The sequence below is a fragment of the Periophthalmus magnuspinnatus genome, chromosome 14 (assembly GCF_009829125.3).
Source record: "Periophthalmus magnuspinnatus isolate fPerMag1 chromosome 14, fPerMag1.2.pri, whole genome shotgun sequence".
NCBI classification, from domain to species: Eukaryota; Metazoa; Chordata; class Actinopteri; order Gobiiformes; family Gobiidae; genus Periophthalmus; species Periophthalmus magnuspinnatus.
Genome location: NC_047139.1, coordinates 15,729,894 through 15,750,199, shown reverse-complemented (window position 1 = coordinate 15,750,199; position 20,306 = coordinate 15,729,894). Strand labels below are relative to the sequence as shown.

The following is a 20,306-nucleotide window of genomic DNA, read 5'->3' as shown; positions in this document are numbered from 1 at the left end:
TTCTTTGAGCACAGACTGTTGCTGAACCTTGACCTGACCAACTGCAGCAACCTCAACCTATTTGCTTAGTTAAATCCAGGTGGCGACTTTTTTTTTGGGGCAGTGTATAAAGACATTCAATCATGAGTTTAATCATATAAATACCAAACAATACCTAATCTTCAGCTAACTCACTCACTAACCTCTCCTTTCTATTGATGTCCCATATAAGTTTAAGTATAAGACTTATTCAAATTCTGGTTGACTAAGACACCAGAGACTGATTAATGCGAAGGTTCTATTCATCAGTTACTGGTCTGTTTTAGAGACTGGCTCTAGTGAGTTGAGACTGCTGTTGTTTGGCTCTTGTTTTAGCATGGGTTACGGCCAATAATAGCCCTTGTATTGAACACTACAAAATTTTGTTGTTTGTGGAGTATATTATTACTTCAAACTAATTACGTCATATCTCATGGCTTTTAACCTTTGACTGAGGCTCATTCTGCTTTCTGATTGGATAACTGTCTTGAGAACCAAAACATCAAATTATAACAAACAACTTCATTGGTCATGATGTCCAATGTTTTTGTAATGAGTTATAAATGACAACATTACAGTTGTTATGCTTAAAAAGCTGTACTTGATTTGAACATGTTTACCTCATATCTGAGGACATGATAGCTCATGCTTATGGAATTTAAATTTAAAAATGTATATACAGTTACTTAGTAGAGAATACAGAGTTATGTATTAATCTGAGAAATAAGATGATTAGTTGCATAATTTTGGAAACATGCAGTACATGAGCAAACAGAAATACTTAACAGTTAAAGTCACAGGACAGAAATGAGTCTTTACTGAATGGCTTTAGAATGATCTTGAGCTGCATCAAAACAAGTACAAGTATACAGACGACTGAGGGATTATACAGATATAAGGCTACATGGTAATATAAAAGAAAGAACAACCATTTAATGTTGAAAATCACATTCTATTGTGTAAAGAGTGTTTTTTAATCAATATTGAGTGTCAAGTCTATTCATTAGTATCAAACCAAAGTTTTAAATTTTCGTATGACAACACCAGAGAAATACATACACTTTCATACTGAACAGTTACATTATCTGGGAAAACTGTCCAATATCACAGATACCCATTATAGAAAAAAATATCACTTCATACAGACAATAATACATAATTAACTGAAATCTCACCTCTATCCTGAAGAATGAATACAATCAATGAGCTTAATCTCAAACACTGCAGTAGTTTGGCCTGTAGAGGGGGCTGCTACAAGACACTTTTAAGAGATTAAGTGAAACTCTGAGGAGAGGAGTCATTCTACTGTGCAACCACGGCAACCTCCTTCAAATCACTGTCCACACAGCTGACCCCTGACCCCCGAAAGGTCAACACCACCAGACAAACCAGAGCTTCAGAAACAGGGAAGACCAATGTCAAAGTAGCAGATGCCAGTGAAAAAAGTGAAAGAGAAAACGTGAATAAATATCTTGAAAACAATTAGCCTGATTTTACTGTGTTTAAAACATGAAAAACAGAACTACTTAATTTTAAACGGTTTGCAGTGGTCCAAAGTTTTTCCTCACTTACCTTATGCATTCTGAGCATCATAATTGGGGCTGCACAATTAAACACAATCAAATCAGAAATCATGATTTGAAAGGATATAATTATCAAATCACAAAGGCTGCAAGTACCATCATTTCCTCGACAAACCGCAAAATCTCTTGTTTTATTCTGCATAAAAACTGCTAACCCTGTAGTTTACGTCTGTACAAATATGTTCTGAAACGTAACTCTTGTATTAGTTTGTCAGTTCATATTTCAGTCTTTTGTCAATTTCTCTGGATGTGTTTAAAAGCCTTTGAACAGAATCATATTATTAAAACATAAATCACAAATCTAATCACAATCACAATGCTTATCAGAAAAATCACAATTGGATTTTTTCTTCCTAATTGTTCAGCCCTAATCCTACTTATTCACCACAAGGATAACTAGCATGCTAACACACACTTTCTGATTCTTGGACAATAAAACACTTAAAACATAATAATTAGATGCAGACAGTACACAGCTGACTTATTTTGACCTCAAAAGCTGCTTATACAATATGTCTGTACTGGTGCATGACACATTTTGCTCAAACATTTATAAAGAATTGGGTACAGGGCCTTGAAGGAAATCTCCCCTCCAAAAAATAATCCTAAATTTGAAGTGTTTTTTTTAATCTGTTATAATGTTGCTTCCTCATCAAAAACGTACCTTGAGTTGTATTTTGTTTCATTCCTACGTTTAACACACAAACCCTGCATATTTAGGCAGAGTTCTTCTCTCGAACTGAAAACACTCTGTTCCTTCTTTTGATGTCATGTCACAGGAAGTGCTCCACTGTGTTTTTAAACTCCATACACATTCACTAGAAACATTTGAACAATTTCAGCCCTGGAACTGCATATCTCTACTAAACAAAATGTAAAAGGTAGCTCAGTTGTTACCTCAGCTGGAAACTACCACTTTATGACAACAAAAGCTGGAACAGAGCATTTTGAGATGCAGCCAGACTAAGAATAAAGGGTTACTCAAAAATGTGTGAATGAAACGAAGGAACTTCAAGTATGTTTTTGAGGAGGTTACAATGTTCTAACATAGCTTAAAGCTCACAAGAGTCAACCATGCTTAATAAAGGACATTTAAATTGGCATTAGCATCAAAGAGTAGGATTTCATATCACAAAGTAGGATTTCATAAAACTGGTCACAAGCAATAATAATATATTATGCAGTGCAAATGAAAAATGTCACTGGTCATGGAGTCATTAATTGTGAATAATTATAAAATCGTTACACTAATTGTAATATCCCTATTAGAAAGATGGTGTCATAGTTGCTGGAGCTCTAGTACTACACAGTGAGAAGACTCTGGGTTCTATTCACACTGTGCAAGGACTTTCTGTGTGGAGTTTATGTTCTAATGCTTTGAATTCATGAAATCCAGTTGGTTTAAACTCTTTCTGATCTGAATTGTCACCATCTAAACCCAGCACCCGCAGCCAATTATTAATCAGTGCTAGTGCAGCCTCTGCAGCTCAGTGAGTGAATTCTGGAGGTTCTGACCTTTCACATGAGACATGGACTGTCCATAGACTGAGAATGAGAAAAACTTATATGTGTCCTCCTTTGACTTAAAATTGGGTAAGGTTGGAGGTTAATTTAACGTTAGGCAATGACTATAGTTAAAGTTAGGAATGCTCTATCCCAGAAGCATAGAAGGTGTGTGTGTGTGTCCATCTGTGTGCATGTGCATGCAGGTGTGTGAGTGTAGGTGTTTGTTGTGGTGAGTTACCTGTGGGATCAAAATCCTGTTTGAGGGCCACAGGGGGTCGCTCTGTCCTGGGCCTTCTGTCCAAACACTCTTTGTTCAGGATGCTTGGGGTCCTGGAGAGCACACAAATATGTACACAACAGTTGCACACATGAAGTTGTACATACAAGTGGGCAGATCATCAAAATAATGATGAATGAATTTCATTACTGCAAAAAACAACATTTGCACTAAACAACTAAATTCAAATCATCTTTTCCCCAAAACCTGTCAGATCCCTTTTATCCCAGTCGACAGCAGGCCAAAGAACACAATAGGTGTGAACAGGGGCTATAAATAAGTTTAAATTGGACTAGGCCAGTTATCCGGTTTTCCTGGCATGCATGTAAACGTAGTGAGTAAGAATAGTGCCTTATGTTCCCAGTGAAGTTACACACCACATTATGCAGTGTTACAAAGCCACATAGAATATAATTATGAAAGGAGACTCTGTGTAGGCTACAGAGATTTGCCAATAAAATGTTGTAAATTCTACTTTCTGAATGCTTCTGTGTTGTCAACTTCACAAATGCATTCTAGTGCAGACAGTTGATTTCTCCAGTGTAAGAAACGGCATCTGCAACATAGCACAATAATGATAAGGTCTGTGCACGGAGGTTAGGGTTTTATAGAAAAAATGAAAAAGTTGAAAATTTTGAGAGGATTTTTTAAAGACGCGTGATACAAATTAAGTCTGCGGTTAGACGGTCCTAAGTTAGAACAGAGTTTTGTCACACTCTATGGTCCCATTCCAGACCCTTTTGCATTCAAACCATAAGTAGGAGGGACTGGCTGATCAGACAAGTGATCTGCAGCTGTCCATAGGAGGGCCCGACAGCATGACAGGAATCAGCTCCTAATACCTTATTGGGCTCCACATTTTTCCTACCCGGAAGTCAGCAGTCTTGTTTCTTTAAGTCATTTTAAAGGCTTAGTCCCCCAAGGTTCAGTGCTTTGTCCTGATGAGAGGAGTGAGGAGGTTGGTGTTGGCTGATCTGAGGAGACAGCAGGTGGGACAGTGCTGATGGAGGAGGCTGGTGAGACAGGGAGGAGCCAGTTTATGGAGAAACATGTACATGATGAGAAGGACCTTGCAGTGGATGTGGTATTGTACATCAAGCCAGTGGAGTTGTTTAAGGACAGGTATGATGTATTCTCTGGAGGGGCTGTGGGTGAAGAGGCGGGAGGATGATGGATGATGAGAGTAATTAGTTTAGGTGGTTTTGAGAGCTGTGTTGCAAGTGGAAGTCGTTTTGCTATGGAGTCGTTCGAGTTGTCTATGTTTCCTTTTGAGATGGTGGAGTTCTCGGGTGTACCAAGAGACCAAGGTGGAGAAGGAGATATTTATGGGTGTCATAGATTATAAAAATATAGCAGACACAAGCACACCTTTAGACAGCACACACTTTAAAGTTAGACTAAAATTAATACGTGACGTAAATATAGTCTAAAAGAGAACTTAACCAGGACTGAACCAAGACTGACCTAGGGCTAAACCAGAACTGAACAGGGTCTAAACCAGGACTGAACTAGGAACTGATCAAGAACTAAACCAGGACTGAACTAGGACTAAGCCATGACTGTCATGGGCCTGTTTGAGTCCTAGTTCAGAGATACACTAGGACTGAACAAGGACTAAAATAGGACAACACCAGGACCATAACAGAACTAAAGCAGGTCTAAAACAGGACTGAACCAGGACTGGACAAGGACTAAAACAGGACTAAACCAAGAATGAACCAGGACTAAACCAGGACTAAATATTACTAAACCAAGCCATAACAGGATGAGACCGGAACTGAAAAAGGACTAAAATAGGACTAAACCAGGACTAAACAAGGACTATAACAGGACTAAACTAGGACTAATCCAGGACTAAACCAGAATTAAAACAGGACTAAACCAGACTAGAGATGCACTGATACCTGTATCAGGTATTGGTCCGATACTATGTGCCAGTACTAGTCCTCATCAATGGCATCCCTAAACTAAACCATCAGGACTGAATCAGGACTAAACCAGGACTGAATAAGAAATCCTTTCACTAAATAAAGTCTAGCTAGATTCTGCAAAACACTACAAAACTCTGGATACCACGGTCTGAGACCCACTAGCAGAGACCAGCCTAAATAAGCCGACTTCCTCCTCTCCCTGATAACACCGCTCCCCCCCTCCTGCTCCTTGGTCTCTCCTCGTCCTCCTCCCCCTCCCCCTTCTCTCCTTCCCCCCTTTCCTCCTCTTCTCCCCCTCCTCTCCTCCTTTCTCCCCCCCATCTTCCTCTCCTCCCCCTCCTCTCCTCCTTTCTCCCTCCCTGTCTTCCTCTCCTCCTCCTCCTTTCCTCCATCTCTGGCCCTTGTTTATGCTGCAGTGCTGGTCAGCCCCTCTCCACACCAGGGGCCCCAGAACGTTGGACAATGGCCCTGCGTCACTGTCCTGTGCTGGGGCTCTGTGTATGGAGAGGCTGAGGGGTAGATTCCCGGAAGTGAGCAACAGAAGAGGCCCGCTGGCACAACTCCAGACTTCCTGTGAGAAGAGAGAGCTAGGATGGTGTGGGTGTGTGTGTGTGGGTGTGTGTGTGTGTGTGTGTGTGTGGGAGGGGGGGGGGTGTTCAGTCCAGGACTGAACCAGGACTGAACCAGGACTGAACCAGGACTGAACAAAGTCTAAATGGAAGAAACCAGAGCCAGAAAAGGACTAAACCAGGACTAAACCAGGACTAAACCTGAACTAAATCAGGTCTAAACCAGGACTAACCCAGGACTAAACCAGGACTAAACCAGGACTAAATCAGGACTAAATCAGGTCTAAACCAGGACTAAACCTGGGCTAAACCAAGACTAAATCTGGACTAAACCAAGACTAAACCTGGACTAAACCAGGACTAAAATAGGCTTTAAAGAGTTATTATCTACACCTTAAAGCCACAATATGTAACTTTTTACTCAAACAAAAAGACTCAGCATGATTGTCTTTCATTTTGGTTGTTTTTATTGCACTGAAATACTTAGAAACACATGCGTCCTTGTTGTGAGCTGGCTTGCATCTCCACAAACCTGATTCTTATTTGGCCTAAAGGAGGGCCTATAACTGTTTATAGCCAAAGAACAACATTTCCATGGAGACAATCTTCCACAGTCAAAAAGAACTTCAAAAAATATTTTCTGATCTATGTTATAATGTTTCCTCATCAAAAACATACGTGGAGTTGAGTTTTGTTTCATTCGCACATGTTTACCACACAAGCCCTGCCCCTGCATATTTAGAAGATTAAGAGTTCTTCTCTAAAAAACAGAAAACACTTTGTTCCAACTTGTGATGCCATGTGGTAATACAGGAAGTGCTCCACTGTGTTTTTAAACTCCATACACCTTACACTAGACTCATTTGGATAATTTCAGTTTCATCTCTACTGAATAAAAGGTCAAAGGTAGCCGATAAGTCAAAAACTACAAATACATGACATCACAAGTTTTGGAGATGCTGACACATGCTACTTAAAATGTGTGTGAATGAAATAACACACAACTCCAGGTATGTTTTTGAAAAGGTAACAACATTCTAACATGGCTCACAAGAATCCATTTTGTATAATATAGGACCTTTAAACACTATAATACACTTGCGTTAAGTCCACAGCTCAAGCGTCTGCTGTTTAGGATTGTAATTAACTGAGAGCAGGCTGCAGCCAGACATAACACTGACTCACCCCTTCTCACTCGCCTGCTTTCTCTCACTCACACACACTCGCGCACACCCCCGCACACTCGCACACACTCGCACACACACCATTGATTTACATTAGCTGGGCACTATGTAATCTTTTTATGGATATGAATAATTATAATTTTAATATGAATAGGTTCCATATTATACTAAATTCAAGTTTATTTCTATAACAAATTTAAAACAACTTCAGCTGACCAAAGTGCTTCACATAAAAGCCAACAAACAACAAATATACAGATGACACAATACACAGGGAAAGTACAATAAAACACCAAGATATCTAGTATTAAATGCCAGGGTGAAGAGGTTGGTTTTCAGTCTAGTCTTAAACTGCATTAAAGACTTAAAGGATCTTTAGTATTGCAGTTTGTTATAAGTGAAAACAACAGTGATCTAGAAGAGATAATTATGAATAAGTGGTTTTATTCTGCACATTCTGGTGATAAAGTGGCCATTATCTCTGTGGGCGATAATCACGATTATATAAAATGTCCCATGAATGAACATTATTGTGCACCCTTTCAATCATTTAAACGATATTACTGTTATTGTCTCATTCCGACTCCATCATCTGCTTAATTGACTATCTGCAGGTTTCCATAGAGACAGATATGTTTAATGCCTGAAGACAGATCATAACCGTTATAAAACTCCAGGTATGTTTGTGATGAGGAAACAACATTTTAACATAGATTAAAAAAAATAGCATAACACTGGCTTTTTAATGAAAGATTTATCTTATGGGAGCCTAATGAAATGGCAGTCCCCATAAGACAGTATAGGTTTCAGTCCCCACAGTGTGATGAATACCCATCCACACAACACCGAGGGGGCTGTGCTCTGAACCTGTCCTCTGTCATCAGCAGCTCCAGGGGCCACCTCCAGGAGCCCACCCAGGAGGCCTGTCTGTGTTCTAGGGCTGCAACTAATGATTATTTTGCTAATGGACTAATTAATTAATTGTTTAGCTTGCGAAAGGCCCGTGAATATGAGATTAGTCCTAAATTGTACCCAGATAAAGCTGAAGTGAAGCCGCTTAAGGACATCCATCCCCATTTTCATCAAAAATACTACAAATACATATTCCCTGTGTCACTTGTATGCAATTCTGATCAGTCTGAATCATAAAACCTCTTCTCTCAGTTCATGACATGTTGTGGAGCCTATCTATAAACCATTTAAAGACAGGGTATTTTATTTCTATGGAGTATTAGCTGCTACCACATATGAATCATATTTACATCACCATGCTACATTTTATTGTTTTGAAGATGCTGTACTCCCCGAAAACAAATTAACATATTTTATAAATTTCAGTTTCATTTTTGATGCTCTGAGTCAACTCTCCCGTTGCTCTCTGCGCTAAGTCACTCCCCCTTCAGAGTGCTATCACAATGCAATCGGTGTGCATCCGCTAATGAAAATACTGCACATGGCATCAGGTTTGTCATGTTGTTGTGTATAGTTTTATATCATGTTTTTGTATATTTATGGAGAAATGTCATGTAGGACCATGGGTGGCGTAGGCTTGTGGGCTGAGCATTGCACAGAATCTTACAGCTAAAGGAGGGCCATGCATGGATGACATTTAATGCATGTTAAGGCCATGTTTTTGATGAGGGAACAAGGTTACAACATGGTAGAAAGCCAATACCTCCTCTTTAAAGATTATTTGATTACTAAAATAGTTGACAACTATTTCAATAATTGATTAGTTGTAGCCCTACTGTGCTCTCAAACAGCTGATAACACACATGCACGTCAGTGGAGGACCCACACTGACAGGAGCAGAGGGACACAGCGGGAGGTAAAACCAACAACAGAGGTACTGACAGCAGCTATTTCTTATTGAAGAGAAGTCAAACTCATACTAAACACTGTAATGGCGCGAAAAGCAGCCATTACAGCTAATGGAAACTTCAATAAAAATATAAATGTACAAAGTTCTTTGGAAGCACCTTTTTATTTTAATTTGTCCACAATCCATCAATTCAATCTTATCAAACTAATGTCACCAAGCTGCTCGACAGTTTGCCCTGAATGAGCATGTGCATCACTAACAATAGCTTGCTGATGTTAACTAGGCTAGAAAAGAAAATCGGTTCAGACATCTTGTGTGAGTGATAGGGTTGTCAAAAGTATCAATACTAATACAAGGATCTATACTAGTATCTAAACTAAATACATTTACAGGACAGAAATGAGCCTTTCCTGAATAGCTTTAGAATGATTTTTAGCTGTATCAGAACAAGTATAAAACACACAGATTAGTATACGCTCATGAACCACTATGGAACCTACCTGGATGACTGATGGATTACACAAATATAAGGCCACAAGGTAATATAAAAGAAAGTACTACCATTTAATGTTCAAATCAAAAACTTTTACTGTCCAAAAAATGTGTTTTTTTTTAAATCAACATTGTGGTATAACAATCGTTATTGAGTATCAAGTCTATTCCTTAGTATAAAAATCGAGTTTGAAATTTTCATATCGTGACAACACTAGTGAGTGAACATGTGTTGGTTCTTATCTGCATCTTCTTCATCCTCAGAACAGCAGAGCTCCCAGAGGACACACTCACCGGAGGATCCATGAGCATCAGATGCCACAAATACCAGAGCATTCCTGAGATAAGCCCTCAGACACTGTACAGCATGCATTACTCTATACTGCACTGAAGGATTAAAGCTGCTATATTTTGCAGAATTTAATCTTGTGAGTTTTAAGCTATGTTATAATGTTTTTACCTCATCAAAAACATACCTGGAGTTGTGTTTCATTCATACATGTTTAAGTAACCCTTTATTAGTCTGTATACGTATCCAAAGCTCAAAATGCTCTGTTCCACCTTGAGATGTCATGAAGTGGTAGTTTTCAATTTAACAGCTACCTTTTAGATTTGGTTTAGTACAGATTGTAAATTGTAAAGCTATTCAGGAAAGGTTAATTTATTTATGTCCTATGAATGTGACTTTTTTTTAGTATCGATACTTGTTTAAATGAGTATCTAGTTTTTTTAGTACGAATTAACATTTCATTGTCAATACTTTTGACAACCACTTAGCACTATTTCATTACACCTTCTTGAGAAGCTGTAGTTCCAAAATGCAGAGGTGTTAAAAAGAAAAACATTAAAACTATATTGTTAGGCCAAAATTGCAAACTGAACAATACAATTTATGTATTACAATTCATGTCAAAATTTTGTCTTGTCTTGTTCTTGTGGACGTTTTGTTGGAATTGTTTTGTCCTATTGCTACATCATATATTTAGCTTAAACCATTGCTAAAAATACATTGGGATAATTTGCGTTGATAAAGAAAATACCTGGATGATGTTACTGCCAGAGGTTTGTACAGTGGAGGAGGCAGGGCAGACATTCTTGGATTATTGACTCATTGTCCAAAAATAGCAGAATTACATTGTGTAAAGCTGAATTAAAAACATCGCACATGGATGTAAATGCAGAACAGATACTGAGCTGGAGGACCACATTTTGTTATTATTATCATCAACAACAGGAAGTAGACTGGAACAAGACGGTAACCAGGGCAAGGGTATCCTGGTTTAGATACATGAAACAAACAAAAAGCCATTATTCTGATTCTGTAACCAATCCAAAGGCCACCACAAAAATCCATTGCTAAATAAAAACAGAAAAGGAATTATCCCAAGATAGACCTAGGACTACACATTTATAACGGTTTATTGCATTAAAGGGGGGGTATGATGCAAATCATGTTTTATGACTTTTTGGAACTTTCTACCATGTATAACGTTCCCTCATCAAAAACCTGCCTGAAGAGGTTTCAGATGTCATCCATGCATGTTTGAGTAATTTAGCAATCTCTCCCGGGCCCTAATTGAACCCTCCTTTGTTGTAAGATTCTGTCCAATGCTGAGCCCCTAAGCCTACGTCACCCATGCTCCCATATGGTAGTTTGCCATAAATATATATATATATATATATATATATATAAAAAAAACTTGACGCAAAACTCTATACAGAAACTTGACAAACCTGATGCAATGTGCAATAGTTTCATTCGCAGGAAGCACGTTGATTGTGTTGTGATTGCGCTCTGAAGGGGGAGCGAGTTAAAACGAAGTGGGGACTCAGAGCATCAAAAACTAATGTGAAACTTATGAAACATGTTAATATATTAGTTTCGATGAATATAGCATTTTCAAAACAATAAAAGGTAACATGGTGATCTAAATATGTTATGCGTTAGTAGTTAAAACCCCATTGAAGCAAAATACCCCCATTTTAAGTAACAGGTGATACTGCCAAAATGAATAGCTCAATATGTTTGTGTAAATAGTGAAGAAATAACTATTTTTAAAGGTGCTGTACCTGATTTTTACTGTCTTAAAAATGTGAAAAACTGAACTAGTTAATTTTAAACAGTTTGCAGTGGTCCAAAGTTATCCCTCACTTACCTTATGCATACTGAGCATCCTACTTATTCAACAAGTTTCGCAACTCTCAGAGACCAGAACAGAGATTTGCTGTCATGAGGAAGTGTGCTTTAGTATGCTAGTTGTTGTTATCTTTCCAGTGACAGCAAATCTCTACTCTGCTCTCAGAGGCCAGAGCAGAGATTTGCTGATTATTGGAGACACTTCCTGATTATCGGACAATAAAACACTTTATAATTAGATGTAGACAGTATACAGCTGACTTACTTTGACCTCAAGAGCTGCTTATGCAATATATCCTACTGGGACACAATACAAATACATGGTAAATAATTGTGTATAGGGCCTTTAACTGGATTATTGCACTGCAAGCTTCTGATCTTTTTATTTGCTGAAAACTTAAATTTATGCATTTTTCCCAAACAGAAAATACAATATGATCCATTTCTAAATATATTTTAGTTCAGCAACAGCAAAACCCAGCCAAAAGTAGATGTGATGAAACTAACCATGTTGATATGACCACTTGATATGACATTTATCTAGGATCACATGATAATCTTCATAACAAATAATTTTGTAAACAGTAAGGTGGGGAATAAGACTAGTTCATTATACACACCAGACAAAAATCAGGTCTTCCTGACATAAATCCTTTATTATTAGACAACAATGTGGTTTAAAGTTCAGATCTGGATTAAAATAGTTTAATGTTCAGGTTTAGGTTAAGGTTAGGCAAGTAGTGACTATTGTCACTGTGTGTGTGTGCGTCTGTGTGTGCATGCGTGTGTGTGCATAAGTGTGTGTGAGTGTACAGCAGGATGGGGTCAGCAGACAAAGGCCAGCTGGACAAAAAGGGAATCTGCCCAGTCATCACTCACACACCTGCATCAGCTTACCATACACACACAGAACCACACAGACGTGCACAGGCTACTGCTCCTCCTGTCACCATGCTCAAATTTCTAACTCAATTGCCAGACTAAGATGAAAATAAACAATAATCTGTGCCATTTAACCATAGTCTATATAAATGGACATAGCTAACCTGCTAGCAGCCATGTTCCAAACAGGAAATGAGCATGGGCGCTCTTCCGGCTCCATCAACTCTGGCTCCAATTTACTTTCTACTGAAAGACTATCGCCCCTCTCTCTGTAACTGCTGCTGTCAGACTCATCATTTTGGTCCTAAAATGTTTTTTCCAACCCACTTTACCTGATCTTGATGGTTTTGCTTCTCTATTTTGTCTGTAAATCAAGATATGAACATTAATAACAGATAAATTAGGCGCCTTCTTTGCCGAGGTTGCTCCCGCTACCATTAGCAACAGGTTTGATTGACAGTCTTCCTAAGTGCTGCTAAACCAGCAATGCAGGTGGGAAGTGGTTACCTTTAGCAGCCCCGCTCCTGATTGGCTCTGTGGTTACTATGACACTCAGAAATCCAAATATAGGAACTGGCTTCAAATTTGCTCCCTCATTTGACCGCTTCTTTGTACAGTTTTGTGTCTGCTCCAAACCATATGCTTTTACTGACAGAAGATTGGCTGTAGACATCATTAAAAAAACAAACAAACATATCCTTGACCATTAGACAAGGAAGAATTTTGAGCTCTCGATTAATTCCCCTGCCCTAACATTACACTAGCACAAAGAAAAAGTACCCACAATTCTCCAAAAATCCATAATTTATTGGATGATAAGTTGATGTAATTGTCGTAAACATCTATTTGTCTTTTTCCGTGATTGTCGTGGCCATGTTTGGCTGCTCTTGTAACTAACTGGCTGGCATACTGAGCAGTTTTTAAACTTTTTAAATGTTTATTACATTTTTGACTATTTGGGGAATTTAACCAACCAGAAAGTGCATTTTAAAGGACAGAAGTTAAGGGCTATTAGATTGTGCGATTTGAGCAGTTTTTTTCCCGTATCCATGCCAACCCTGCTTGGAGATAGCTATGCTAGTCAGCTAGCTCTAAAATGTTTCTTTTTACAACAATGCAACGGTCTTTCTACACCAAATAAGGCAGAAGACGTTCCAGAGGGAATCTCCTGTCTCATCACCAACTGAAACAACAGAGCAGAGAAAGAGGCTTAGGAGAGGCTTTCCTGTTGTGTCTCTAGAGTTCACTTGGCGCCTCCTGGAGGCTACTGCGATGTTGCAGGAGACAGAGGACAAAAAGGAGAGACATTTTTGTCCTGAGGGATGTTACATGTAAAAAAAGTAATTTTGATTTAGCAGTCATTATATTTGTATGTACTTGTGCTGATCTGGTGGTGATCAAGTGTGACTAAAGTAGCTTCAGGTCAAACAGGTGAAGTGGGAGGCGTCCACAGTACAGCTGACTGAAGCAGCAGACAGGAGCATGACAAAGGTGTGATTCATGAGTGCTGATGGGATAGTCCTTCTAGTCTTAATCGGAGACAAAAATGTACTATAGCAGCAGACAAATTTCCCACAAAATATTAACAATAGCAGTAGAACTAGAATACGCATTTTTATAATACAGAAAGGCCCTGTAGAACTAAAATTACTGATGACTGTATTAGGCAGAAAACAAGCTCAAACAAATGTTATTCTAAGATTGTGTGTAATCCACTGAAGAAATTCTTGGGCAACTTTGTCAAAAGACATGTCCTGCCGATCGATAAGTCACCTAAAAAGAGGGCGTGGCAAAAGCTCTCAAAATTATTACACATCTCTATGTATCTGACCCAAACCGCACACAGAAGACTACAATTTATGCAGAAAAAAGTACTAGGAAGCAGTGTATTTACATAAAGACAGGTTCAACTTGTGAATCATGAGTTTAATCTGCCTTTTTACATATAAATACCAAAAAATACCAAACCTTCATCTAACTCACCAACTTGCCCTTTCTTCTGTTGTTCCAAATCCTTATAATCTAAATAACATGGTGCCAGCTCTGCTCTGGGGGGGTAAGGTCACTTTTGGAACAAGTTCAAGGCCTGACTGTTAGAACACATCTCAGACTATACCGGGCTCCTTCAGGATGTAGCATGGGCTTTGAACAAATGTAAGTTGTAGAAATAAATCTTTCAAGAGCTGTAGTCCTTTAATCTTTTAGTTGATTAATCAGTTGATGGTGTCTTAGTCGAACAAAATGTCTCTTAGTTGACTAATCATGTTATTGACTAATCATGTTGAACTTGTTCCAAAAGTGACCTTACCCCCCAGAGCAGAGGGATAGGGATAACCTAGCAACAACACCCACCCCCACGACACCCCATAACGCCCACTCCCAGAGTTAGAGAGATCAACCAATATAGGTTTTTTCATGGCTGATGCTGATACCGACGGTTTAGAATCCAGAAAAACTGACAGCTCTGATATTTTTGGGACAATATATAGGGCTGATATTGACCCTCTATCTCTATCCCACAAGATCGCCACAGCCCACACCCCCTGGACTCTCTCTTTAGGCTGAGGGCTTGGGGTAGCAAACAGAAGTAGAGATTTTTGGGTGTTTTATGGGATCTGAATCTATTGGATCTGTTCATTTCAAAGAGAGTCAAAAGACTGGCTCTTTTTCCATTTACTTATATGACAGAAGTCATTCTGAGAACTAATTTTAACAATAAATAATAATCACAGGTAGAAATGACCATGGCTATGAAGTGGTTCAAAGTGAGAGTGGGAGCGTGTTTACCCTTTGAAATTTTGGATAATCTAAAAGAAACATTGAATAAAATGCATAAAAAACGGAAAGAAAAAGATTTGGTTCTTTTAAATGCAGTTCTAACTGTTCACGTTAAGGAACTGTTCAAGAGAGTCACACCACTAGACAGGAGCACAGGAAAAGGCTGCAGGTTCAACCACTGTGAGAACTTAAGCATCCGACATAGTATCCTTCACTCTTACCGTCTTTAAAAAGATACAGATACAACTGAACCTGTGTAGCCACTAGCTTAACCTGCAGATTGTGGACAAATACAAGTTTTTCTCATTTTCAGTATATGGACAGGCCTCATGTGAAAGCTCAGAACCTCCAGAATTCACTCACGGAGCTGCAGAGGCTGCATAAGCACTGATTCATGATTGGTTGCAGGTGCTGGGATTTCAGTAGAACTAATGATGTTTAAGACCAGAGAGAGTCCTTTTAGGTTTAAATCAACTGGACTTAGTACGAACTGGCAACCAACAATTACTGGCCCATACTTATTGTAATTTTTCCTGAAGGACCTCTCTCCTAAGGAAAAGTATGTATGAATTACACAACAACTTTTGTGGGTCTATTTGGAACTAAAATATCAAAACTGTGATGGCTTTAAAACTAGCGGACACTGGGTGAACCTTTTCAAAAACATATAATAGAAAGTGGCAGTAGGCTGTCATTGTTTTCAGCTTCCAGTAATTTCTTTTGAATGGGAAAAGTTATAAGTTAGTTTTGAACTATTAATCACTATGGCAATGCTCCCAATGTTTCATCATTCTGAAATCTATTGATCAAAACTCTTTAAAGTGTGTTAGTATTACTATTGTGAGTCTCGCCTCTTGCCCTCTCTATTTCTCTTTCTCCTCTCTTTCCTCTCTCTCCTCTCAGTAGTCATGTTTTCCGCTGCCCTCCTCTGTCACGGTGAGGCCATTATGTGGAATCTATGAGGGGGGTGTGTAGCAGTTCCCAAGTGTTGTGTGTACAGTTCCTTTGCCATTTTCAGCTGAGGGAATTCTACTGTCAAAATACAGAATGACCTCTGGACCCAGGAATCTGCTCACTGTTTTTATCGTCAATCTTTTTTTTTTGTTTTTTGTTTTTAATTCGGGTCAATGCACGGGCCCCTTCTTGAGTTTGTGTGCAGATCGGCAAAGGCCCAGGGCAGCTGAGACTACAAGAGTCACCACTAGAATGAGACATGATTAAATAAAGGACACTAAGGCTGAGCAGTTCATTTTTCATCCAAATTTTCATAACGGTCGAGATTCAGTCTTGTGTAATTGTCAATGATATACTTTGGTCTTTTTAATAGAGAGGTCTACAGCCAATCTACTCACAATCATTTGGAGCAGAGTTGGAAATGTGTGTTAAATGGCACTATATCCTATGAAGGTGCTTCAAGTAAATGTCAAGGCCTTGGCCTTAAGTCCCAAGTCAAAGACAGGCAAGTCTGAGTCAAGTCCCAAGTCAAAGACAGGCAAGTCTGAGTCAAGTCCCAAGTCAAAGACAGGCAAGTCTGAGTCAAGTCCCAAGTCAAAGACAGGCAAGTCTGAGTCAAGTCCCAAGTCAAGTCCCAAGTCAAAGACAGGCAAGTCTGGCTCAAGTCATTTGTTTGAGTTTTTGGATATTGTCCTAGTTAAAAAAAAGACCTGATGACAAATAAACAAGTGGGGATGGGCATGTTCCAGTTTGATCTTGTAAAAAAAAATAAATCTATTTTTTGAGGAGCATCAAGTTGTTTCACGTCACAGGGCTTAAGTTCAAGTTGAGTCCCAAGTCTTAGAACATTTTATCAAGTCAAGTCTCAAGTTACTAAAATAGTGACACCTCTAATATCTTGTCTTTATCTTCATGAAATCAATATGAAAGTCTTTTATATTGTTTTTGAAAAGAAAAAATCCAATCAAGATTGAAGAATATTTTTTCTAATATCATAAACTGAATCATTCTCCCCTCAGTTATTACAGTTATTCTATTACCAGTGTTCATGCTCTGTCCAAACAGCCCATTTTATGAAATAGACTAAGTACTAGTTTATGTGACTATGCACTATGTCATGTTTCCGGTGGAGGGTCTGTAACCTGCTTGTCTCCATGGAGATGTTATTGCATTGCCTGGAATGTTCCACAGTATAGCAGAGACGAGCACTGGCGCCACCAAGTTATCGGTCAAATATGTGGAGACATAAGCCCACTCAGTAAGAATGCATGTTATTTTAGAGATTCAAAAACTGAATAACAGCAGGCTAGATTGCAGGCTAGATTGAATGCCTTATTTTGGAACATTTCAGGCAAAACAATAAAACCTTTATGGTGACAAGCAGGTGGTGGACCCCACACCAGAAAAAAGAACAGTGCACCTTTAAAGCAAGTGTATGTAAGATTTTTATTTTCAATTCTATCTGTGTCCCCAGATACATGTTAAACATGTTAAAATATAGCTTGTAATGCTGATTTATTTTTAATTACAAAAACATTGGACATGATGCCCAAGTTGTTTGTAATAATTTGGTGTTGTGGTTCTCAAGATGATTATCCAATCAGAAAGCAGAATGAGCCTCACATAGGTCTCTCATTTGGGTTGCCAGTTTGAATGCTGAAATCCAGTTAACCTAAAAGGACTCTCTCTGATCTGAATCATCACTACCTAAACGCAAGCACCTGCAGCCAATCATTAATCAGTGCTACTGCAGCCTCTGCAGCTCAGTGAGTGACTTCTGGAAGTTCTAAACTTTCACATGAGGCCTGTCCATATAGTGAGAATGTGAAAAACTTGTATGTGTCCTCTTTCTGCAGGTTATGGCACTGGCAACACAGGTTCAGTTGTGATTGTGATATCTATTTTAAACCAGCCAGAGCACAGGCTACATACAGTTTGTTTAAATGAATGTATTTTGAGATAATATTACATTGTTCTAGGTAACAGGGGAATCATTAATATACCCTAGCTAATATTATTAATGTAAAGTTAATAGGTTAAATCTTTTTTACATGTTGATATTTCACAGACCAGGCCTATCATGTTGTTTTGTATTTGCCTGTTTGGTCTGATGCATAGGGCAGGAAGAAGAGCTGTTCAGTCTAGGTCTCAACCATGTCAAATTGGGCTTTAAATTATGTTCTTTTGGATGTAGGCTAATGCCTCTGTTAGTAATAATAAACAGTGTATTTTAACCCCAAACACACAATTACTCGCAGCAAACAACTGTTAAAGCAGTCCACAAGTCAGCGGTTCATGCTGTGATTTGTCCTGACAAGCAATTATTTCTAGTGTACACTGAGATTTTTTACATAGGCCTACATCAATCAAATAAAGGTCAACATTTGGTTCTAAATAGAGAATATTTCCATAAATAAAGTGTATTTTTGACATTTTTATTTAAGAATGCCACTGTCTTTATTATAAAAGTGGTCTTCTTGGATGTGTTTTAGAGTCTACTGTATTGTAGTGTTGTCACGATACTATCATTTCAAACTCGACTTCGATACTAAAGAATAGGCTCGACACTCTATAAATAAAAGTCATTATTAATACTAAATAATAGCATTTATTTATTATACCACGTGGTCTTACACTATAGTTCATAAAAGTGTTTAAGAAAGGTCCAATTTGATCCAGTTTGTAATTTTAGTATCTATACTTGCTCAAAAGTGTATCTAGTTTCGATACAAGTTTTAGTATTGATTAATATCAGATTTTCAACACTTTTTGCAACACTAAAGCATAGTCCAGATAACAATGATGTGGTTAATCGTTGCAGTGTTGAAGCTCCATATGTGAGTGGTAGCTGTACCTGTCAGCGAGGGTCGCCTGTGTCCCGCTCATTGGCGCTGCCCTCTGCCTTTGCGCGGATCCTACTTAAAAACCATGATGATCCTCCATGAAAGCGCTCCTCCCGCAGTCTGATCGCTGTCCACGGCTCTACGCTGGTCCTCTTTTTCCACTTTGGCACCAAACTCCCATAAATCAAGCTTCAGTTATCCGATCAGCTCCTTTGGACAGAATGTGTGCCATTAGCCAGCCCGTGAAAATACTTCTGAACTTTTCCGAAGAAGCAGCGAGACGACACTACATCCTCTCCCCGGAAAATGCGTCAAACTTCGAGCACCAACTCTCAACAGTTTCCCCTGGTCACTGTGCATACTACACTGCTGTCCGCTCGGTGCTGTGGAAGCTGAAAGAGCGGCCGAGGCGTGGAGTGGGTCAAGTCCGCCCAGAGCGCATCCTCCTCGGCGTCTGGTCACGTCTATGCCCCGGGTGGATGCATGCACACAGCGGTGGTATTCAGCGTGAGAGAGGGGCTGGGGTGGGAAAAAGGAAATGCCCCCACCCCACAAATGTGTGCGAATTCAAGAGGAAACCCACCTTCTGCTGTGCTGCGTTCACGGGCTGTACGTGTTTATATATAGTCCCTGTTAGATGGACTCCCGGCCCAAGGGTAAACTTGTAAGCCTACTTCAACTTCGTGAGGGTTAGGGGGATAAACAAGATGGAAATATTTTGTAAAAGCATTGTATAAGATCATTAACTAGGCCTAAGAGTTGTTTAAAAAAAAAAATAATAATAATAATAATAATAATAAATACATAAATTATATTATTATTATTAATAATAATAATAATAATAATAATAATAATAACGATAATAATGAAGACATAAATTATTATTATTATTATTATTATTATTATTATTATTATTATTATTAATAATAATAATAATAATAATAATAATAATAATAATAATAATAATAATAATAATAATGGAGCTCAACAGTGACAGCCTCAGGTTCCGGAAGTAAATTTTCCATCCATTTTTCCCAAAGAGTTTTCGAAAAATTCAGTTATTAAGACTTCAAAAGCATCGTTGAAGCTAACCAGCCACGTGCTAATTAATATCCATAACGGTGTTTTACGTCCAAAAGGGCCGTTTATAATGCAAGATTCTGCAAAATATTTTAATAACTTAACGGTTCATACAACAAGAAACAGATTTTAAATAAAATTATAGGTCTTGTGGTCATCAGTTATCCTCCAGCAAGCTTTTGAAGTTTGTATTTATTTTATATTATTATTATTATTATTATTATTATTATTATTATTATTATTATTATTA

At 38.5% G+C, this 20,306-nt stretch overlaps 1 protein-coding gene across 4 annotated transcripts in view; it reads right to left on the bottom strand.

Moving 5' to 3' along the window:
* LOC117380927 (rho guanine nucleotide exchange factor 12) overlaps nucleotides 1–19,559 on the bottom strand; it is a 53,554-nt gene extending 33,995 nt beyond the window's left edge. For 3 of the 4 annotated variants that reach the window (XM_055226929.1, XM_055226930.1, XM_055226931.1), the window contains exons 1-2: nucleotides 18,988–19,553; nucleotides 3,346–3,437 (exon numbers count right to left, since the gene is read on the bottom strand). In XM_055226929.1, the coding sequence (XP_055082904.1) occupies nucleotides 3,346–3,437; nucleotides 18,988–19,019 (124 nt within the window). In that variant the 5' untranslated portion in view covers nucleotides 19,020–19,553. Of the gene's footprint in view, nucleotides 1–3,345; nucleotides 3,438–18,987 lie in introns of all 4 variants that reach the window. The other variant, XM_033977759.2, reaches the window with a different exon arrangement.
* Nucleotides 19,560–20,306: the final 747 nt, after the last annotated feature.